We start from the raw sequence: 24,625 nt of genomic DNA, 5'->3' as shown, positions 1-24,625 counted from the left end.
ACTTCGAATTGTAATAACGTTAAAAACTAAACCAAGTTTTACTTTTATTCCCACTCCATGTTAATTGTTATGGTTAAAATAACATTGATTTTGTGAATTATTTAAATTATATAAATTATTATATTTTCTTAATCTTTTCTGCTTTTGTGATATTTTCTAGTTTTTATCAAAAATAAATAAAGATTTCTTTTAAAAGCTTCTGTTTTCAAAATAAACTTTGGAAGTATTTTTTTATGATATGAGTATATCACTCTAGTAATAATTCTCAGCTAAACCATGGAACTAATTATCAGCTAAACCATGCAACTAATAAACAGATGAACCATGGAACTAATTATCAGAAAACCATGTAACTAATAAACAGATAAACCATGGAACTAATTCTCAGCTAAACCATGCAACTAATAAACAGCTAAACCATGTAACTGATAAACAGATGAACCATGGAACTAATTATCAGCTAAACCATGTAACTAATAAACAGATGAACCATGGAACTAATTATCAGCAAAACCATGGAACTAATAAACAGATGAACCATGGAACTAATTATCAGCTAAACCATGTAACTAATAAACAGATGAACCATGGAACTAATTATCAGCAAAACCATGTAACTGATAAACAGATGAACCATGGAACTAATAAACAGATGAACCATGGAACTAATAAACAGATGAACCATGGAACTAATTCTCAGCTAAACTATGGATCTAATAATCAGCTAAACCATGGTACTAATTATCAGCAAAACCATGGAAATACTTATCAGCTAAACCATGGAACTAATTATCAGCTAAACCATGGAAATACTATATCAGCTAAACCATGTAACTAATTATCAGCTAAACCATGGAACTAATTATCAGCTAAACCATGAAACAATTATCAGTTAAACCATGGAACTAATTGTCAGCTAAACCATGGAAATAATTATCAGCTAAACCATGGAACTAATTATCAGCTAAACCATGGAACTAATTATCAGCTAAACCATGTCACTAATTATCAGCTAAACCACGGAAAAAATCATCAGACTAAACCATGGAACTAATTATCAGTTAAACCATGGAACTAATTATTAGCTAAACCATGCAAATACTTATCAGCTAACCATGAAAATAAATACCAGGCTAAGTCATGGAACTAATTTTCAGCTAAACCATGGAACTAATTATCAGCTAAACCATGTAACTAATTCTCAGCTAAATCATGGAACTATTAATAGCTAAATCATGATATTAATAACAGCTAAGTCATGGAACTAATAACAGCTAAGTCATGGAACTACTAATAGCTAAATCATGGAACTAATAATAGCTAAACCATGTTATTAATTATCAGCTAAACCATAGAACTGATCATACTGGATCTTTTTCTCTTTTCCACTTTAGCGCTCTCCATTTGCGGTCTCTAAAATAAAAGATGTTATTTTACCATCCACGATAAAAAAAATTTATTCTTTATAATAAACTGCTACTAGAAAAATACGCTGTATGTATGTAAGTAAATGTTAAATTTTTCAGACGGTTTCTTATTTTTTAGATCGCGTATTTTAATTTTTATTTCAGAAAGTGTCCAATGTTTCTTTAAACCTTTTTAAATACAGGCTTGACTAGATTACGCACTAGTTTATGAATACTAATTAATTTCTGTCAGATTTTACAACAACTATTATGAAAATATAAAAATAAAAATATATTTTTGAATATTTCACTTAAAAGAATTGCTTAATATTAAAAGTGTCAACAACAAGCATTGGCGTCTGTAAATTTTCATGTGCACATCAGTCAACCTCTCACGGTATTTTAAACATAAAATTGTATGTTTAAATGGACAATAAGCGTATTTTCAAGTGCCCCTCTAAGTATGGAAAGATGGCAATGGCAGATTCACAACAGCACCCTTAAATCTACGAAAACGCTTTTAATTATTAAACGCTTTGTTTGCAAGCTTTTATAAGCTTTAAAAATAATATTGGCAGAACATAAACATTATCTTTGGAATATATTCGCTACTGTCAAGGAACACGGATCAGCTGTGTTGAGTTCAAGTGGTTTTCAAAATATTTAAACACAGAGCTCACCTTACTCCAAGGTTTAAAGGGTAACATCGTAAATCAGTCATTGCCCTCTTTTCATGGAAGGTCAATTGAAATTAAGCTTACAGTCCCTTTAACCTTGAATAGAAGAGAAACAAATTCTTCGTAATTTATATTCCCGTCTCCATCATTATCTGCCTCATTTATCAGTTCCTAAAATATAAAGAAGCTTAATGCTTTCGTCATAAACTAGTACTTCATAAATAAAAAAAAATATATGTTTTAAAATTTTTTATCTACCGCTTTTGACCATTATTGCTGACCGATACTTGCCCCCAACAGCGTAATTTAAATTAATCAACTACTTTTTCGGGAATATAAAGATTGTACTTAATTGTTCAAGGTAACTCTTTGTAAAGTAATAATTCTCTGAACTTCCCTGTAAAAAAAGTGATAAATAATTATAATGTCCCAGAAATAATAATTGCCTCTATTATTGGCAGAACCGTTTTTCTGTTCAACCAAACAGAAGCAATCAGGTATTGGAAAAAGGGTAGGTGGTCCCCAAGCACGGATTCGGATGTATGTAAAAAAGACTCGAGACTAAGGAGGTTCTGGCTTTACTTTTGAAATCTCAGTTCTGGTTTACTAAAGTGTTCAGGACTCCAATAAAAACAAAGTTTTGGGATTTTCAGTGGATTTTTAGAAATAATTAATAATTGAAAAAATTAATGTAAATATCTATATAAACAAAACTTCATCAAGAGTTTACTAGCTCCTATATGTGACGTATCTTTTAAATTGATCCTATATAGTTATTTCTAGAAAGAGAAAAAAATCTGATAAAAGTTAAAACTCTTTCAAATTTAAAATATAAACATAAGCAATAAACATTATTCATATTTGATGAATTTCAGACGTTTTTGGCGCATATTCAAGAAAACTTTTACAGTTTGGGATTTTGTATAATGCAGAGCAGTACTTCTTTGAAGAAGAAAAATGGTGACCTACCAAGCCAATTGAAAAGCTAAAACTGATACCAGGAAAAAAGGCATCATAGATACAATACAAAAATATTGGAAGATCTGAGTAGGAGAAAACAAGAAAAAAATGATATACATATTTTTGGAGAAAAAAAATAAGAAATGAAAAATGAATTTTATATAAGTATGGACACAAATATTTTATAATACCATTTTTACTTTTACCGATGGAATTAAATTTTTTTAATAAAACTCTGTACCTTCAATAGTTTTTTTTTTAAATTTATTTACAAATTAAAATTTTTAACCAAATTTTAAGAAGAGCAGTGAGTTTTTTCTCTGACTTGTATCTTCTTTCTAGCTCATCTGTAGTTTTCAGTTTTGCCAGGAATGTCTGACTCAACTGATTGAAGGTTCAGGATCAAACTTAAATATATAGTTCAATATTCTTTGTAACGGAGTTCAAAGTGCATATTTTTAACAAAGAATGTCAGATCATGGTTGGAATCAATTATTTCTGTATATGGGAACTCTGCTGGGTGTTTACATAAACTAAAACTCCTTTTTGTAAAATTCACAAACCAATGTAACAGATTCTTTAAGAATTGATATTTGTGCTTTTATGAATAGTTAAAATATATTTATATGTTTGTATTTTTTGTGAACATCCTGTGAGCACTGTGTATTTTTAAGTATAGACTCAAGGTTAAGGTTACACCTTAAACCTAACGTTGAAATCTTGGAAAGATGATATTATCAGTTGTAGCTAATCTTCGAGCAGCTTCGGAGTTCTAAACCAACTCTGTACCATCAAAAGGGGATTTTATTGATATTCTAAAATCAGAATAGAGTTATCATTTTCGGACCAAGTCCCGAACCAGAAAGTTCGTCTACACCTGCAGCTTCTAGCAGCTCCCTTCAGAAGCAGCCTTCTACGGTTCTGCTCCAGACAGCTCTAAAGGTTCATCTACACCTACAGCTTAAAGCAGTTCCCTACAGAAGCAGCATTCTACGGTTCTGCTCTAGACTGCTCCCTGTTCTGAAGACTCATCAATTCCAGCAGTTGAGAAGCTCCCTAAATCCCCCCACAGAAACTGACTACACAGAAAGTAAAAACGCTCCTACATATTCCGTAACAAGTTTTTACCAATAAACATTTTTCAACCCCCACCATGTATCATTTAGTTAGACCTAAGGTTTAACATCTTACATGTTGGAGAAAAAAATGCATTGCACTAAGAGGAGTTTGAAAATTCTGAGGATATTCATTGTCAGAATTTCGCCTTAATGATGACAAATGGGTAAGAAAGGTTAGAAAGGAGTGGATATTTTCGACTAAAGAATATTGGTTCTTGTAAGTTCATCTTGGACACAGTGCTTCAGAATACAGCCTGGTCTACATCAATCTTTTCCTTGCACCCGACAGAGTATAAACTAGTATCATAGTGCATGGTTCAATCACACCCATCAAGATTCTAATCCAAGGTTTACAAAGTTCCCGTCTCTTTCTAGGGTTTAAAGAGTTCCCGTCTCTATCCAGGGTTTACAGAGTTCCCGTCTCTTTCCAGGGTATACAGAGTTCCCCTCTCTATCCAGGATTTGCCCGTCTCTACCCGTCTCTATATTTTCCTTGCTTCTGGCAAGAGAAAGGGGAAGAGAAGCATAGAGAAACCCCCTCTTCTCTGCAAAATTATTTTCTTTTTTTTCAAAGTAGGGTGTTCTGCCATGTTTTATTCCAAACAGGGTTCTGTTTAGCCACAAGAAACTGGAGAGAGTTGTATAAGAACCTAACTGTTCTGAGCTCCCTTGATGCTTACACATAGAACCAGATTCAACCAAAAGAATTAACGTCTTTCTGACGAGTTTGAATACTTAATAACAGCTAACCAGGCTTGTTATTTAGGAGCATATTTAAAGCTGCCAGTAGCAAAATCTGGATCCAGCTAGGTAAAAAACCTCCCTTCTCCAGGTTAATACAGCGTTAAAAGATTAATGCAGGCCTTCAATGTTTCTTGTCTAGTTCCATTTATTTCTTTTTTTTCTAATTTACCATTTTCTCTCTCTCACCCTGTATCTCTGAGTATTTTTAGAGCGCCGAGCCAGGTGAAGTTGTTGCTTCTCTGAAAGCTAGATTTATACTGCCTTCAACCGTTGTAAATATAAATTTTTTTATTACTTCCCCCACCCCCAAAAAAATGACAAAAATGTGAAATTCATCTGGTTGAAGAAAAAAATGTTCCGTAAAAAGTGTGAAAAGTAAGGTTTTTGGGGTTGAACCAAAAAAGTTTCTTATTCTGAACTGAGTCTTAGAGTCTTAAGGTTGGATCTCAACCACTTCTGCTGAGTTTTTCTCTTTAAAGCATTTATTTATGCTAAATAACTGAAAATTAAAAAGATTTTTAAAAACTAGAAATTAATACGCTCTGCAGTATAATTGAATCCTTCTGCAGTATTTCCTAAAAATCCCTGAATAATGTTGTCTTAAAAATTGATATATTAAATAAATATTTAAGAATTGAATTGATTGCTACTAATTTTCCATTTTATCTGTTGCGTATATAAGGAGAAAATGGTTTAAAACGTTTTATACCTAAGAGTATAGAGCCCATATAAGTCCAAGGAGTTCCACTCAGATCGCAAACAATTTAATTAATCAAAAATGAATCATTTAGCTGTTCTATCCAATAGCCTATACTCTACTATATAATAAACTATATAAATTTTTCGCGAAGACTCCCTTTAAGCTTTATTTATACTTACATCTGTTTCCTCTGTGGAAAGCTTTTCTCCTAACTTCTGGAGAACATCCGCCAAATCTATATATAAATACATATAATATAAATATATGCAAAAGTAAAGGAGTTGAGTCTTTGACACAAACTCTGATTATTAGATATGTAAAACTATGAATTTTATTGCATCAAATTATCTTAGTTTTTCTAGATCTAGATATTTATACATAAATAAATATCTAAATAAATAAATATCTTAAAAAAATTATCTTAGTTTGAAATATCAAAAGTCTACAATTCATCAGGTTCAATAGATATATATAGGCATTAGTAAACTTGATTTTGTGACAAAGACTCAATTCCTTAGTATATATTTTATCTTATATCTATATGTTTTGGCTTTCCTGGGTGTCTGTATGCTGGCTTGTCTGTTTTTTTTTTAATCTAATAAACGAAAAAACAGCTACACCGACTTAAATGGGTTTTGTCAAGATATAAAAGAGTTTGAAATCCGAGATAAGAAAATTTTTTTTTCTAACTTTTCTTGTTTTTTGACAATTTAAGACTATTGATGGTTTAAACCCACCCATGCTTGGAATAAAACCGTGTCCATCCTTGTCAAATACCCTGAATGCTTCTCTAATTTCTTCCTCGAGTTCAGCATCATGAATCTCCCTGAACAATACAGTTATACTTTCTTCCTCTAGTTTAGCATCATGAATCTCCCTGAACAATACAGTTATTCTTTGTTCCTCTAGTTCACCATTTATTTTCCTGGACAATACAGTTATACTTTCTTCCTTTAGTTCAGTATCTTCCTGAACAATACAATTATACTTTCTTTCTCTTGTTCAGCATCTTCCTGAACAATACAGTTATACTTTGTTCCTTTAGTTCAGCATCATGAATCTCCCTGAACAATACAGTTAGACTTTCTTTCATCTAGTTCAGCATCATGAATCTCCCTGAACAATTCAGTTATACTTTGTTTCTTTAGTTCAGCGTCATGAATCTCCCTGAACAATTCAGTTATACTTTCTTCCTCTAGTTCAGCATCATGAATCTCCCTGAACAATACAGTTATACTTTCTCCCTCTAGTTCAGCATCATAAATCTACCTGAACAATACAGTTATATTTTCTTCCATCTAGTTTAGCATCATGAATACCTAAACGAAACAGTTACACTTTTTTCCTCTAGTTCACCATCATTAATCTACCTGATGATTGCCTTAATCATGTGATATAGATAACGATGTAGAATTGTAATTCATCTTTTAACTTTAACTTGTAACATATAAACCTCAAATACATTAGTTAATATAGACGCTAGGCTTTGATGAAAGTGTAGAGTAATTGCGTCCTCGTTGACACATACGGGCTGAGATTTTTTTGCTAACTGTGTTCTTGTCAAAACATATGGGCTGAGATCATATCTCGGTATTTGGTATAGATCGATTAAGAGCTTTTTTGTTAGCTAACTGTGTCCTCGTTGAAACATACGGGCTGAGATCATACCTAAATATTTGGCATAAATCGATTAAGAGCTTGTTTGATAGCTAACTGTGTCCTCGTTGAAACATATGGGCTGAGATCATACCTCAATATTTGGTATAGATCGATTGACAGCTTGTTTGATAGCTAGGCTTGTGACCCTGTGTGACATTAAGTGCTCGATCAATAGCTTGTTTGATAGCTACGCTTGTGTCCCTGTGTGGCATTTAGAGCTTGATTAATAGCTTGTTTGATAGCTACACTTGTGTCCCTTTGTGGTATTTAGAGCCATGAGTAATAGCTTGCTTGATAGCTAGGCTTGTGTCCCTGTGTGGAATTTAGAGCTTGATTATTAGCTTTTTTGATAGCTACGCTTGTGTCCCTGTGTGGCATTTAGAGCTTGATTAATAGCTTGTTTGATAGCTACGCTTGTGTCCCTGTGTGACATTTAGAGCTTGATTAATAGCTTGTTTGATAGCTACGCTTGTGACCCTGTGCGGCATTTAGAGCTCGTTTAATAGCTTGTTTGATAGCTACGCTTGTGTCCCTTTTTGCCATTTAGAGCTCGATTAATAGCTTGTTTGATAGCTACGCTTGTGTCCCTGTGTGCCATTTAGAGCTTGATTAATAGCTTGTTTAATAGCTACGCTTGTGTCCCTGTGCGGCATTTAGAGCTCGTTAAATTGCTTGTTTGATAGCTACGCTTGTGTCCCTTTTTGCCATTTAGAGCTCAATTAATAGCTTGTTTGATGGCTACGCTTGTGTCCCTTTTTGCCATTTAGAGCTTGATTAATAGCTTGTTTGATAGCTACGCTTGTGTCCCTGTGTGCCATTTAGAGCTCGATTAACAGCTAGTGTCCGTATTAGCCCTTATAGCTAACAAGATCGAACCCAATGGTAGTGGCGTTGATAGTTCACAGGATTGTAGCCGTTTGGATAGTGTCCTGGTTGACTTTGATAGCGGAGTAGTTTGTACCTGAATTGATACGTTTCGAGGACTGTTATGGAGTAGGCGTTTACTACATGGGTAGATAGAAGGCCAAAAAGAATGGGTCTAGAATTTACAAATGTGAATCTTAAAAGAGATGGTTTGCCTATTTTAAGATGCACAAAATATTGTTTTGTGAAATCGTGTTACATTCATCAAAAATTGGGATTGTATGTTTATTTTCAACTAATATTTTTCAATATTATTTTTCTCTGATTCACAACAAATCTTCCACTCTCTGAGTTTGGCCCCCTTCTCAAAACATCAATTTTTATAAATATTTGTTTTCATGGCGAAATGAACTAAAATAAACATTTCCTTGTTGCAAGATAAAGATTAATAATTTTGTCTCTTGTGTTTACAATATAAAAGAACAATATATTTAATATTCTCTAGAGTTACACACTTGATACTTCATTAATATATATATATATATATTATATATTATATATTGATAAATATATAATATATTCTACATCTAATATAAATACATGTTTTAAGATATTCAAATTATTACCTAGTCATCAGCCACACAAACTCATTAAAGCTGATACATCCATTCCCATCCTGATCTATCTCATTAATCAGTTCCTAGACATTCATTCATTCTTTCATTCCCATCCTAATCTATCTCATTAATCAGCTACTAAACATTCACTCATTCATTCCCATCCAGATCTAAATCATTAATCAGCTACTAAACATATATTCAATTATTCCATCCTGATCCATCTCATTGATCAGTTCTTACACATTCATTCATTCATTCATTCCCATCCTGATCTATCTCATTGATGAGCTCCTAGACATTCATTTATTCATTCCCACCCTGATCTATCTCATTAATCAGTTCCTATACATGTATTCATTCATCCATCCTCATTCTGATTTATCTCATTAATCAACTCCTAGACATTCATTCCCACCCTGATCTGATCTTTCTCATCAATCAGTTCCTAGACATTTATTATTAATTCATTCATCCTTTCCCATCCTGGTCTATCTTAATCCTTTTTCAAATACAATTTCTAGAAATATCTTAACAAATATCGGAATTGAACAGTACAGGGTTATTACAAAAAGTCTTTATTCTTTCCTTGTTAAGCTTTTTAGTTAAATCTTTTGAAACATCGAAGTCCATGAAGAAACAATTTTAAGACAGAATTAAACCTCAGATCGTTGTATCTAATAAGTTTAAGGTCGTTAGATAAAATATTATTAAGAGATCGACAAATAAAAATAGTTTTTGTTAGTTCTGGAAGTCTTAATTAACTCCATCTCTTAATGAGTTGTTTCAACCCCTGAATATGGAAGAATGAGGAGGGGGGGGGGGGGAAAAAAAAACCTTTAAAATCATAATGTTCAGATTGTAATCTAATACTTTATCTACTATAATTCACACCGCAACCTGTACCATCTCAGGGGTTTTAGTACACAAGGGGTAATCAGATTTGTCCAATTACATCTCGAATTATCGATATATTCTAGTGTACCCAGGATAATCACAGTCTATGCTCTTTGTGCATTCTCTTGTATAATAGAATGATAAACCTGTAGTTCTCCTTCTGTTGGGCTCCAGCCGAAAGTTCTCATCACCTGCAGTACGTATAAATACAAACAATGTGAGATAATAAAAAAGAATTTGATGGCACATTTTAGAACGTTTGATGGTGTATATTTCCACCAAAGAAAATGTGAATTGAAAATTGAAAAAAAATTTGGTTATTGTTATAATCATATTAAATATTAGATCTTTTAATGATTTTTAATGTAATGTTTTATGCATCACTGTGATTTCAAGGTTTCACGCTCTCAAGCAAAAATCGACGAGGAATTTTGCCAATTATCTTTTTCAAAACTAAAGCTTTATATTTTTAAAATGTACATAAAAAGGTCTACAGAAAAGCATAATGTGGCTTTGCAATCAAGAGAAAGTCTAGGGCCAATCATTTATGGCTTGATTGGTCCTCCAACACATGATTATATGGCATATAAAACTTTAAATGTGTACTTGTATTTGTGTTTTTGTAGATAAAATAAATAATAATAATAATAAGAAATATCTTAGTTCTACTGATATATTAGTTTAATGATAGATATTTAATATTTCTAAAAATTTATTTTTTTGTTTTGTTTATTTTCCTGCCCCAGCTCCACTGTTGTAATTGTACCTCCGCCATCCCTGAACAAACAAAAATCGAATGAAATTATTTGAAATTTTAGATTTGTCTTTATTCATAATAAAGATGCACAACAGGACTTATAATGGCATTTTGATTCAGGACAGGACAGAGAAATAAAGGAAAATGTAAAAAAAATTAAAGACAATAATGTTTTCGATTTATTGCTTATTTGCTCACGTGATAAGTTGTGTGCATCATTTTATTCTTAACACTACCGGACTGACTTTAATTGCTATTTTTTTTATGAAAAAGTTTATTATTATTGCGTTAACCAATACTAAAGGAGTTATTACTGCTAATAACTCCTTCAGTATTGATTAACGCAATGGTGAATAATAATAAACTTTTTCATATTTGATTAGGCAAACTAAAAAAAAAATTCAAAAGATTTGACATTAATTTAGTGTTTACAAATAATAAAGGTGTTGATTATGCGGTACCCTATCAAATGTTAGTGATACATCTCTTTGCAATTATCAATATAAACGCAAAGAAAGGAATTGAGTCTTTGTCGCAAACTCAAATTTTCGAATCCCTTTATCTCTGCTACCTGAAGACCTTTCACATTTCAATCTTTGATTATTTGATCTAACAGGATTCATAGTTTGAAGTATCAACGGTCTATGACATTGGGTTGCAAAGGAATAGGAATTGGAAAATCAGAGTTTACAATTAACTGGGTATAAAGTCCTACTAAACATACATTTAAAAATAATAAATAAATGCAGAACTAATTCATAGTATCTTTAAGCGACATTTTCTCGACATTGAAACCATTTTTCTGGCTCAGACCAGTCGAGAGATTAAAATAGAATTTGAAAATGTTTATGGATTGCAATGAGCAAATATATTAGTTTTCCTGTAGTTATCTAATGAATAATTAATACCTCAAGTACATTACCCTCAATACAAATTTGGTTTTACAATTTTTTAAATTAAAAAAAGATTTCGTCTTTTCAACGTTATTGAAATATCCACCCCCCCTTTTCCTTCCAAACTTGCCTAAAAGTTGATATATAAAGTTTTCAAGAGAAACTTTTTATTCTTCTCTCTCAAGTTTAACCCAAGGTTTTATAAAGAATTCGAGTTTAGTTTTTAATCATTAAAAAATATTTCATAGTATAGCTCAGATACTTTGCTTGTCTGGGTGACTGTTTGTTTGCTGTAACCGATAAACGTAAAAACGGCTGAACCGATCGAACCAAAATTATTATAATGTTATAACAATTATATATAATTTTTCAATTCTAGGCACGGTCCTATTATTATTAGAATGTTATAACATTATATATATAATTTTAGGCACGGTCCTATTATTATTAGAATGTTATAACATTCTAATAATAATAGGACCTCTCCTATTATTATTAGAATGTTATAATATTATATATAATTTAGGCACGCTCGTATTATTATTAGAATGTTATAATATTATACATAATTTTTCAATTTTAGGTTTCCTCTACAATGTACTTTTTATGACCGCGAGGTGTTTCTGCTCCAATATTTCAGGCATTTTGCTTGACAAAGACACCAGTGGATAAAAAAATCGTAATCAATAGTACAACGCATAATTATAAAGGTAATCTATATCCCATTTCATTTTACCTTAACAGTCCCTTTAAGCAACACACTCTTTAAATATTTAGCTATTATCTAACTTTACAACTTTTTAACATAAAGTTAGAAGTTGCAATCCTAAATGAAAATGAAAACTTTCTTGTTTGTTTCAGAAAAATTCTTTCCTGTAACTATATATAGAACATTGAACTTGTGAGAATAATAGTAAAAATAAAAACAATAATAATGAAAAAAGATATCTTCGTCTATCTGATGATCTAAAAAGGTTTACATTGTGTTAAAAACTGATTAACTGAATGCGAAATCCATGAATATTTTTCCAATGATCTAATTGTTCTTATAAAAAGTGTTTTTGAAATTAAACAAAACATATTGGACCAAAGCCATATAAGAAAAAACTAAGAAATTTCTTTTGCATCCACTTACGATCATCGCCTCCCCCCCCCCCTCGTTCTGATAAAATGCAAACCTGTCAAAGAATGAGAAAATATCTTTATATTCTGCCAGCTTTTCCTCAGATAAACTCTCCGTGGCCTAAACATTCAAATATATAAAAACATTTTCGTTATTTTTTAACTAATAACTAAACATCTCTTTCTATTTAAAAAAAATCTTTACATCTCTTTTCGTTCTTTTTTAGACCGATAACTTAACATCTCTTTTCATTATTTTTTTAACTAAAAACTCTAAAACATCTCTTTTTGTTATTTTTTAAAAGTTAACATCTCTTTTCGTTCTTTTTTAAGAAACAACTTAACATCTCTTTCTATTTTGTAAACTAATAAAAGAACATCTCTTTCTGTTCTTTTTTCACAAATATATTTTAGGATTTCTTTCTGTGTTTTTTTAAACTAAGGGCTAAAAGATCTTTTTCTTTCTTTTTTAAACTAAGAACTTAATATATCTTTTCGTTTATTTTTAACTAGTAGTTTTGTAGCAAACACCTGCTCCATAATAGTTTTACTTCAGACGAATCTATCCAGGTCTGTTCGTTACCAAGATCCACCAGGACTAACTCTTTGATTCTAAATGCCACACAGGCAATATCTCAACCAGGCTTAACTCCCCGGTCTCAAAGTACACACAGTCCAAAATCTAAACCAGGCTTAACTCCCTAGTTCTAAAATTCATATGCAAATGAAATTGCTTCACAGGCAATTTCTCAACCAGGCTTAACTCACAGGTTCTAAAGGACACACAGTCTTTCTATTTTTCAAGCTATATTCGATCAGAATGCATGCACTTATCAAGGCAAAATCTCCACTCGTATGATTCAACGAGAACCCAAGCTATCTTTCAAGCTATATTCATTTATTCAATCAAATTGCCACTTATCAAGTCATGATTTTCACTCGTATAATTCAACGACAATCACAAGCTATCTTTTAAGCTATATTCGATTCAATGCTAAATCAACTAGCAAAGATCTCCACTCATATAATTCAACGAGATCACAAGCTATCTTTCAAGCTATATTCAATTCAATGCTAAATCAACTAGCAAAGATCTCTGCTCGTAATGTTTCAACGAGAACGCAGACTACTTCTAATACCGTAATCAAAGCAGAGTCTAAATCAATATTCAATAGCTTAGGTTACAACGTTAACAGAAATTGACGTAATTCAATTCCTTCCGTTTTATTGATATCACATGATTAAGACCATCGTATTACGTATTTATCGCACAGTTAAAGTTTGAGGTACATATTTAAAGAATTAAAGAGAATAAATATACCGCAGTTAATCCATTTCTGCCCATATTTTATAGCGTAATTTAAGTATGTCGCATGATTTAAGCTTATCATGTTAAGTATTCAATTGGAAAGCAGTTTCAATTAATAATCTCCATATGTCTAAGTTTAAAACATTAAATCATTTATGACGCACATCGTACTGCAAGTTTACAAACTATCATGTTTACACGCTTTTTGCTACAACATAACATTTCTTTTCGTTCTTTTTTAATTAATAATTTAGAATCTCTTTTGGTGTTTTTTTTTTAAACTAAAAACTTAACATCTCTTTCTATTCTTTTTTTTTAAAACATAACATAACAATATTTTTCAGATTAGAACTCCTAAATTTTGATGATACATATAAACTAGGTGTTCTATCTTTTATGCATAAATACTTTTATGAAAACCTTCCAGCTTACTTCCATGATATGTTTAATTCTTTAGCTGAACAAAATAGAACAAAATTATATAAACTTGAAAGGGTTCTCTTTAAAACTCTAGAATGTTTTCCCTCTGCTATATTTCCAAAAATATGGAATTCGATTGAATTCGAGCTGAAAGAAACTAAATCTGCAAAATCGTTGAAAAGAAATGTCGCCAAGATCTATTTAGATAGTTATGCAAATTATATCTGTAAAAAAACAAACTGTGTATCATGTGGATAAACTTAGTCTTTACTATCTTCATCACCCTGTAGTTCATAAACATGATTTTAATAACTTATGTTACCCTCTAGTCCAACCCTTACGCTGAGTATCCTCCCTTTCCCTTATACTCTCTCACATCCTCCTCACCATTTTCCTGATTTATCATCATTCTTATGTTTAAAATGTACAATGTACATTGTTTTTATCTGCAATTCTCATTCGTTTATAGTGGGCCAACCAATTAAAACAACCTACTCTGGTTAGGCGGGTCCAAACTACATAGTAAATTGTGATTTTTTATTTGTATTATCTCGTGCTTTGTAGTTGAATAAAAAATATGAAATATGAAATATATCTCTTTTAGTTCTTAAAACTAACAACTTCACAATTCTTTCCGTTCTTTTAAACCAACACCTTAACTTTGATGGAATTTTTCCGCTAATGTTCAAAATATTTAGATGGTTAACAGAATTTAGCCCAACCCTGAATTATTAGTTTTGGTAAAACGCCGGGGTTCTGATCAATTGTGGTTATGTAAATTGTTATGGTGCTTAACAAATAACTGCCCTAGTAAGGAATTGAGTCTTTGCCACAAACTCTGATTTTCTAATCACTATATCTTTGGAACCAAATGTTGTAGACCTTAGATATTTCAAACTATGAGTTTTGTTAGATCAAATAATCTGAGTTTGAAATATGAAAGGTTGACATCGAGTTCTAAAGATATTGAGGTTAAAATATTTGATTTTGTTCCAAAGACTCAATTCCTTTGTAACCATTTCAAAAAGATGTCACAGTTATAAACTGTTAAACCTTTTGCAAATTAGCAAAAAGAAAAGATGACAGTAATTATCTCATTTGTTGGTCAATCTTATAATGAAACTTATTCTGTAATTTTCTTCTCGTCTTGTGTTTTATTTGCTTTCATATTGTTCATGATACATAGTTAATGAAGTTAATCAACTTTTAGAATTCTAACAATAGATCTTTTGCAGGAGGCGAATTGCGGAAGAAATGGAAGGGATCTGAATGGGATATTTTCCTCTTATCTATCCACATCCCAGAGGGAAGCGGGATATTTTCCTCCTATCTATCCACCCCAGAGGGATACAAAGGGGGATATTTTCCTCCTATCTATCAACGTCCCAGAGGGATACAAAGCGGGATATTTTCCTCCTATCTATCCACATCCCAGAGGGATACAAAGCGGGATATTTTCCTCTTATCTATCCACATCCCAGAGGGATACGAAGCGGGATATTTTCCTCCTATCTATCCACCCCAGAGAGATACAAAGGGGGATATTTTCCTCTTATCTATCCACATCCCAGAGGGATACAAAGCGGGATATTTTCCTCCTATCTATCCACCCCAGAGGGATACAAAGGGGGATAGTTAAAAAAAACGTGGAGTAACTTCACAGGAAAAGCCAGGTTTCTGGACTCCGGGAAAATTTAGTGTTGTCTGTGCAAAACATTTTGAAAACAAATACGTTTGCGGACGAAAGTTAAGTTATAACGCTGTTCCCAGTCTTCATCTTCCCCACCATCCACATCAACAGGAACAGCTAGATAATGGAGAGGGTGAGTCTTGACTTCTTTACAGGGGCGGATACTGGATTTGGTTAATATTGTTCTAATGAATAATCTAATATAAATGTAATTTCATTCATTCCTATGAAGGCTGGCAGCTTTAAATTCTTAAAGGTCTAGTTGGGGCGACCCGCCCTACCCCCCCCCCCTTAAAAAGGCCTGAAATATGTTAAAAAGAACATTTTGTTGTTTTTGACAAATAAAAACATGTGACAACTGATTTTTAATTTACTTATCAATGACTTTTCCGAAATGTAACTTTTATATACAGTGATAACCAGAAAACAATGAAATAGGAAGACGACATTATATCAGTACTTAAGTGTATTTGATCGCATTACAAAGCAAATAGTTTTACCAGACACTTCAAAAATGACTTTTTTTGTGAAATGGGTCTTTTTACACTGCACAAATGCTGTGTTTCATGGTTAATGATTTTTTTAAAGTTAAACTTGATCCTCAAAATCTTCTTACTATTCCTGAGTTCACTGTATGTTGCTTAACCCTATTCCTGGTGGGGGGGGGGGGGGGGTCCATTAGACCCCCTTTAGTTTTTTCTACGTAACTCAAAAAGTATTGGTCTGAGGCTGTTGAAATTTTTTGACTTTTCCTAAATACCCAAAGCCCTCCCTGCACATAGGAGTTAGCACGATTCTAAACACTTTTAAATTAAAAGATATTGTTGTATTCCTTAAAATATGTTGAATTCTAGCAATTTCCCTTAATGTAGTTTAAATCCATAGTGCACCTATAGAGAGCCCTAAATTATTTGTTTCGTAAACGAATTTTTCCACAGAACAACGGGTGCTTCAATATCTTAATATCATCAGGAGGGTTTCAAATGAAAGTGTTTAAAAAATGTATTTTAATATTTCATTCAAAATTTTAGGCATTCTTCTGAGTCATAAACAGACTTCAACTGTTCCCTCTCGGAGTAATTCGGCTCTCCCTCAGAGAAGTTCTGTTCTACCTCAGGGGAGTTCTGTTCTACCTCAGGGGAGTTCTTTTCTACCTCAGGGGAGTTCTGTTCTCCTACAGAGGAGTTCTGATATACCTCAGAGTAGCTCTTTTGTTCCTGAGCCAGGTATTATTAGAAATTCATTAAAATGTTTGTTGAATAGTAAAAGAATTTTTATCGCCTATTTTTACTCACAATTTTATGATTTTGGGTATTTAAGCGTGCATAAATATATATTGGTATTTTTCTTCTATATTTTTTTAAAAATTAAAATTTGTACTGAATTTTAGACATTTCAATTTTTTTGTTTCAGCCAACAACAAGAGAAAAGTTGAAGAACAGACAACAGAAGAATTTTACACCTCTAGCTTTGAAGAAATTCCAGAAAATGGATTAATTGCTAACGCAATTATCCAGCAATACAAAAAAGAAGAATTAAGTTGTCTAACTACAGAAATGAAAAGTACAGCTTTGAGTTGATGAAATTTTCTCTAACTCTTAAAGGACATTCAAGAAAAGCTTACAACTATGTCAGAGAAACCAATTCTGGAATCAGGCACAAAAATACTAAGCTAATACTGTTTAAAAATGAATAGCTTTCAAATTATCCATTTTAAATAGCTAATGAAATAAATAATTGAACAAATTTTGCTAATTTTTTGCTATTAAAAGTTTGGTTATTTCTTGTAGAAAGGGCTGTGCCCCCCCCCCATCCCTGATATTGCATTTTTAGAAGAAAGGACCATGGAGGTTTAAAGAAACTACGACTTACGAGAGAAAAAAGTTAAAAGTTTTTATAAACAAGGTTTAAAATTTGAATGGACAGGATTGTTGGCCAAGCGCTGTGACCACCTTAATGTGCACATTTTATTTATTAATTACTTAAAATTTGAGGTTACACAGAAAACAAGCATTTACTTATGTGTTTGGCCAAGTACTGTGGTCATCTAAATGTGAAAAAATACATTTCTGTATTTTATTGTAGGTAATTATTTAAGGTTAAACAGTTTGGCCTTGCTCGGGCCCGAAGGGGGGGGGGGGGGGGGGGGCGGAAAAGTTACCCCAATTATTTCCATTTTGTTTTGGTTTTCTTTTTCACATTTTGAAAGGAAGAAAACTATTTGAAACAGTTTTGAAAAAACGTGTTTGATTAATTGAAGTAAAGATAAAAAGATAACAAGAGAAAGTTTGGAAAGTGAATCTTCAAAATCCCCCCCCAAGATTACTGAACATCTGGACATTTATGTATTGTACTGCATCACCCCCACAGTCCAACACTTCCCAAACCAAATGCTGCCACCTGTTATTCTATATTATATACATTCTGAGATTTAATTAGAAAACTAATCTTTTAATTAGACTTTTTTAAGATTGTGACTTTTATAAACATTCAGTAAGTGGTTAAAGAGATTAAGTTAATTCCTTTTGAATGTTCAGACGATTAAACGAATTTAACCGATGTCTGATAAGAATTTCGTCTGCTGGATACATCGACCAATCAGAATCCACACAAATCTGCTCTCGGCCAATAAAAGATCACGAAAATACGAGTCAGCTGGTTTTTACGGGTCAAGATTTAATCGCGTCAATATACCCTGCACTCTCAGCTCAAGAACTATGTCTAGTCGGTCTCTCTTTTTAAAGGTTTACACCAGCAAGTTATATAGTGATTAGAAAATTTGAGCTTATGACAAAGACTATCATGACTTATTTAGATTAAGACAGATAGATAGATAGAAATAATAAATTGAAATGAAGATAAAAAATTGATAGAAAGAGAAATGCATAAAATATATAGATTGATAGAAAGAGAAATGCATAAAATATATAGATTGATAGAAAAAGAAATGCATAAAATATATAGATTGATAGAAAGATAGAAGAATCTTGTTGTGCCGAAAGAAAAGGTTTATTAACTGAGAAAGGTTGAATGAATAAATAATGCCAAGAATCGAAGATGTAAGAAAAGAAGAAGGTAATAAATCTACTTCCTAATCTTTTATTAGATAATGTATCTTTATAAAACTTTCAATATATATCTGATAAAACAGCCCCGTTAATACTGGGTATCAAGGAGTGGACATGCCCGGTCAAGTAAAAGTGGCCATTTGCGAGCTTGACTCCTGCAAGTTCCAAATATATCTTTAGAAAAAATATGGATTTGATAGCTTCGTTTAGATTAAACTATTATGAGAAACCTTTTTCGTTTGAAGTATGAACATTTTGTTCAAATAGACGAACATTTTGTTCAAATAGACAAACTTTTTGTTCGAACAGACGAACATTTTGTTCAAATAGACGAACATTTTGTTCAAATAGACGAACATTTTGTTCAAATAGACGAACATTTTGTTCAAATAGACTAACATTTTGTTCAAATAGAAGAACATTTTTTTCAAATAGACGTGAATGTTCTTCAAATAGACGAACATTTTGTTCAAATAGACGAACATTTTGTTCAAATAGACAACAAAAAAATTTCAAATAGAAGAACATTTTTCAATTAGGATATTGAGGGAAAAATGTTCATGTGTCTGAAATTCTGTTTATAATTTCGATCAAAAGTTCAGGTTTCTTCTACTAATGTTAAAAAGGGAGATCATGCTGTGGAATTGCAAGGATTGTTATTATATGAATAACTTGATTTAGCTGATCAAAAATATTCCAATTGAACACAAACTTATCTGTACATTCACGGAAATCAGAATACACAAACAAAATGAAGTTTTAATTCCAATTTTATTTAAATGAGAAAAATAATGTAGAAGCATTAAAAAACGGAAGAATCTATATATTTATATGTTTATGTAAATATATATAAATACTGATGATTGCATAAAAGCATAAAACAATTTGTTTATGAATAAAATGTTATAAGAAGATTGTTGCGTTTCAACTGATATGTAAATATATATATGTTTATGTAAATATATATAAATACTGATGATTGCATAAAAGCATAAAACAATTTGTTTATGAATAAAATGTTATAAGAAGATTGTTGCGTTTCAACTGATATGTAAATATATATATGTTTATGTAAATATATATATATGGAAATTTTGGTAAATATTCTCAATATAGACAAGACATAGCTATATATTTAATATAAAGTAAACACAAAGGATTTATCGGTTGAGGAAGAACTGGATGAAAGAGACAATCAAGGAAAATTTAAATAAGATATTAATAATAATATTGTGCTATGAACAATTCACCATGACACACTTTAAAGATTTACTTCATATAGGATCCTGCTTATAGTTGGTTATAAAACCTGCAATTGAAGTGTTACACTTACTAGATTTACATAATATAGGAGCCTGTTTATAGTTGTTTATAAACCCTGCAATTGAAGTGTTACACTTGCTTTTACATCATATAGGAGCCTGCTTATAGTTGGTTATAAACCCTACAATTGAAGTGTTACACTTACTATATTTACGTCATATAGTAGCCTGCTTATAGTTGGTTATAAACCCTGCAATTGAAGTGTTACACTTATTATATTTACATCATATAGGATCCTGCTAAAAGTTTGTTATAAACCCTGCAAATGAAGTGTTACTCTTGCTAAATTTACATCATATAGGGTCCTGCTTCTAGTTGGTTATAAAACCTGCAATTGAAGTGTTACACTTACTAGATTTATATCATATAGGGTCCTGGTAATAGTTGTTTATAAACCCTGCAATTGAAGTGTTACACTTACTATATTTACATCATATAGGATCCTGCATTTAGTTGGCTATAAACCCTGCAATTGAAGTGTTACACTTACTATATTTACGTCATATAGTAGCCTGCTTATAGTTGGTTATAAACCCTGCAATTGAAGTGTTACACTTGCTAGATTTACATCATATTGGGTCCTGCTTATAGTTGGTTATAAACCCTGCAATTGAAGTGTTACACTTATTATATTTACATAATATAGGATCCTGCTTATAGTTGGTTATAAACCCTGCAATTGAAGTGTTACACTTATTATATTTACATAATATAGGATCCTGCTAAAAGTTGGTTATAAACCCTGCAATTGAAGTGTTACACTTACTATATTTACATCATATAGGAGCCTGCTTATAGTTGGCTATAAACCCTGCAATTGAAGTGTTACACTTACTAAATTTACAACATACAGTCCCTTTAATGATGGTTCACTTTAAGTCACGTTTACAGTCCCATTAATGATGGTTCACTTAAAACCCTGCAATTGAAGTGTTACACTACACTTACTAGATTTACATAATATAGGAGCCTGCTTTTAGTTGGTTATAAACCCTGCAATTGAAATGTTACACTTGCTAGATTTACATCATATAGGATCCTGCTTATAGTTGGTTATAAAAACCTGCAATTGAAGTGTTACACTTACTAGATTTACAACATACAGTCCCTTTAATGATGGTTCACTTAAATTCACGTTTACAGTCCCTTTAATGATGGTTCACTTAAAACCGTGTTTTCAGTCCCTGTAATGATGGTTCACTTAAAATCATGTTTACAGTCCCTTTAATGATGGGTCACTTAAAATCATGTTTACAGTCCTTTTAAGGATGGTTCACTTAAAACCGTGTTTACAGTCCCATTAATGATGGTTCACTTAAAACCGTGTTTACAGTCCCTTTAATGATGGTTCACTTAAAGTCATGTTTACAGTCCCTTTAATGATAGTTCACTAAAAACCGTGTTTACAGTCCCATTAATGATGGTTCACTTACAGTCACGTTTACTATCCCTTTAATGAAGGTTTACTTAAAACCATGTTCACAGTCCCTTTAATGGTTCACTTACAGTCACGTTTACTATCCCTTTAATGATGGTTTACTTAAAACCATGTTCACAGTCCCTTTAATAATGGTTCACTTAAAACCATGTTCACAGTCCCTTTAATGATGGTATACTTAAAATCGTGTTTACAGTCCCTTAAATGATGGTTCACTTAAAACTATGTTTACAGTCCTTTTAAGGATGGTCCACTTTTAACCATATGTTTACAGTCCCTTTAATGATGGTTCACTTAAAACCATGTTTACTGTCCCTTTAAATAGTTTTTTTATAAATCGCATCTAATCCTTTAATCAAAACTTTAAGTTGATCACGTCATCTGGAAAAACAGTATTTGCACAGGGTTTAAACATATCAAATGGTATGATAATGTAATATTTAAAAAAACAAAAATACACAAATTTAAACAATTAATATAATGGTAGTTCTTTTAAACTTTGTTAAATTGTCAAATGGAAATAAGTAGTTTCTAGATAAAAGTTTTAAAACACAGAAAAATATTTTAAAAGATGATAATTTTACAAACGTATTTAAAACTTCTATCTTTTATCTGTTATTTTTAACCTAGAATACAAATTCAGAGAGTATAAACGGATTTAATCATTTTTTAATATCCGCCTAAAGGTTATGCTAGAGCAAGTTTAGAAGAATAAATCTGAAATTTCTGAAATATCTCTCCACAAATATGGGGTCTGCCAAATATCTCCGTATACTAGGGGTTTGTAATATTTCCGTATACCGGGGGTTTGTAATATCTCCGTATACCAGGGGTTTGTAATATCTCCGTATACCGGGGGTTTGTAATATCTCCGTATACCGGAGGTTTGTAATATCTCCTTATACCGGGGGTTTGTAATATCTCCTTATACCGGGGGTTTGTAATATCTCCGTATACCGGGGGTTTGTAATATCTCCATATACCGGGGTTTGTAATATCTCCATATACCGGGGTTTGTAATATGTCCGTATACCGGAGTTTGTAATATCTCCGTATACCGGGGGTTTGTAATATCTCCGTATACCGGGGTTTGTAATATGTCCGTATACCGGGGTTTGTAATATCTCCGTATACCGGGGTTTGTAATATCTCCGTATACCGGGGATTGTAATATCTCCGTATACCGGGGTTTGTAATATCTCCGTATACCGGGGGTTTGTAATATCTCCATATACCGGGGTTTGTAATATCTCCGTATACCGGGGGTTTGTAATATCTCCATATACCGGGGTTTGTAATATCTCCATATACCGGGGTTTGTAATATGTCCGTATACCGGAGTTTGTAATATCTCCGTATACCGGGGGTTTGTAATATCTCCGTATACCAGGGGTTGTAATATGTCCGTATAGCGGGGTTTGTAATATCTCCGTATACCGGGGTTTGTAATATCTCCGTATACCAGGGTTTGTAATATCTCCGTATACCGGGGTTTGTAATATCTCCGTATACCGGGGTTTGTAATATCTCCGTATACCGGGGGTTTGTAATATCTCAGTATACCGGGGGTCTGCCAAATATCTCCGTATACCGGGGGTCTGCCAAATATCTCCGTATACCGGGGGTCTGCCAAATATCTCCGTATACTGTTTAAAATATCTGCGGAAGTATCCATGTTCTCGGAGCAGCAAGAAATATCTTCGTTACATATTCCATAGGGTAATGCTATGTCACCAGTCGGTTCAGCTGTTTCGACGCTTATTAAACCAATCCAACTATGAATCAGATTGACAAGCCAAATATGCATGTATATTGTATATAAATATGAAAAATAAGTTTATTATTGAAAATGGTAGCAGCGGCCAAATATTTGATTTGTATATTACTAGTACATAATAAACTCCAATAATCTCTTTATGGGGGAGATAATATGCGTTATCACTCGTAATAAATAATACACCTTATATAATCCCTCTTAATTAGGTATCAATTTTAACAACATAAACAGAAGTGATTCTAACACTTTTAGTTTATGGGGTCAACCTTACCAAACATCCTCTAAACCTTGATTGGTAGTGGTCATGACAGGGTTCGAATGCACATTTGGCTGGGGTGTATTTTGACTAATTGGAACTTGGTTAACATTTGATTTAATATTTAGTTCTAACTTCTAAGATAAAGTTAAAAGTCTAAACAAAACTAGTTTTAATGTTGACAGTTTTTTGAATTTATTCGAATCTTTATTTTGAGTGAGAATAGTGCTCACCTCTTTTATTTCTGCTTCTCTGTTTGATTCTTCGTTCATTTTTTCTTAAAAACAATCAAATATTTAGAAAATATCATGCATAAAATACGCGCGTTAAACCGATAGGTTCAATTAAACAATTTCAGCCCATTCGGTCCAGCCGTTTGGCCAGCTATATGTATATAAATACATATGAGTTTTATTGTAGATAATATAGATATATGAGCATATATAAGAAAACAGTTGTTAGGAAGAATGCTTATGAGAAGGGTTTTTGTCAGGATGGATATTTGTAATGTGAATATGAATAATATAGTCAGGAAGGATTAGAAGAATATACTTTCAGGAAGCATGAGTAGAATATTGTCAGGAAGGATGAGTAGAATATTGTCAGGAAGGATGAGAAGAATATACTTTCAGGAAGCATGAGTAGGATATTGTCAGGAAGTATGAGTCGAGTATTGCCAGAAAGGATGAGTAGAATATTGTCAGGAAGGAAGGACGTATATGTATTGTGTATGAGAGTCAGGAAGGAAGGACGTATATGTATTGTGTATGAGAGTCAGGAAGGACAAATATGTATTGTATATGAGAGTTAGGAAGGACGTATACGTATTGTGTATGAGAGTCAATAAGGACGGATATGAACTGTGAATTTAAAGTCAAGAAGGGTTGATATGTATTGTGTATGAGACCCTGAAAAGGAATGAACTATGTC

At 32.2% G+C, this 24,625-nt stretch overlaps 2 protein-coding genes across 3 annotated transcripts; one reads left to right on the top strand and one right to left on the bottom strand.

Annotated features, from left to right (window-relative positions):
• Positions 1-167: 167 nt before the first annotated feature.
• Positions 168-23,968, bottom strand: LOC111700092 (calmodulin-A). Its single transcript, XM_023470908.1, has 9 exons — positions 23,929-23,968; positions 12,471-12,535; positions 10,380-10,419; positions 9,789-9,833; positions 8,755-8,828; positions 6,343-6,431; positions 5,785-5,840; positions 2,180-2,254; positions 168-1,413 (listed from the first exon to the last, which is right to left on the bottom strand). Exons 1-9 carry the CDS (start codon positions 23,965-23,967, stop codon positions 1,345-1,347), a joined length of 552 nt encoding a protein of 183 aa, XP_023326676.1. The 5' UTR covers position 23,968; the 3' UTR covers positions 168-1,344.
• LOC111700094 (uncharacterized) lies at positions 15,435-17,575 on the top strand. 2 transcript variants are annotated; one of them, XR_002764914.1, is made up of 3 exons: positions 15,435-15,966; positions 16,865-17,059; positions 17,247-17,575. XR_002764914.1 is itself a non-coding variant. In XM_023470911.1 (2 exons), the coding sequence occupies exons 1-2, from the start codon at positions 16,834-16,836 to the stop codon at positions 17,411-17,413; spliced, it is 393 nt and encodes a 130-aa protein (XP_023326679.1). In that variant the 5' UTR covers positions 16,554-16,833; the 3' UTR covers positions 17,414-17,575. The 2 variants fall into 2 exon arrangements, 1 of the variants encoding a protein (XP_023326679.1); XM_023470911.1 differs by lacking the exon at positions 15,435-15,966 and having other exon boundaries at positions 16,554-17,059.
• Positions 23,969-24,625: the final 657 nt, after the last annotated feature.

This window comes from Eurytemora carolleeae, unplaced genomic scaffold (assembly GCF_000591075.1).
Source record: "Eurytemora carolleeae unplaced genomic scaffold, Eaff_2.0 scaffold267, whole genome shotgun sequence".
Classification (NCBI taxonomy): domain Eukaryota; kingdom Metazoa; phylum Arthropoda; class Copepoda; order Calanoida; family Temoridae; genus Eurytemora; species Eurytemora carolleeae.
The sequence above is the reverse complement of the archived record's forward strand: the minus strand, read 5'-3'. Positions and strand labels throughout refer to the sequence as shown.

Bases quoted from the DNA above. Each gene is read 5' to 3' on its own strand.
- LOC111700094 (XM_023470911.1), top strand. From the start codon at position 16,834: ATGTATTTTAATATTTCATTCAAAATTTTAGGCATTCTTCTGAGTCAT. The intron at 17,060-17,246 runs GTATTATTAGAA...TTTTTGTTTCAG, and splicing joins CTCTTTTGTTCCTGAGCCAG to CCAACAACAAGAGAAAAGTT.
- LOC111700092 (XM_023470908.1), bottom strand. From the start codon at position 23,967: ATGAACGAAGAATCAAACAGAGAAGCAGAAATAAAAGAG. The intron at 10,420-12,470 runs GTTTGCATTTTA...TTGTTTGTTCAG, and splicing joins ATTTTCTCATTCTTTGACAG to GGATGGCGGAGGTACAATTA. The intron at 1,414-2,179 runs GTTAAAGGGACT...CTTTTATTTTAG, and splicing joins TTGTTTCTCTTCTATTCAAG to AGACCGCAAATGGAGAGCGC.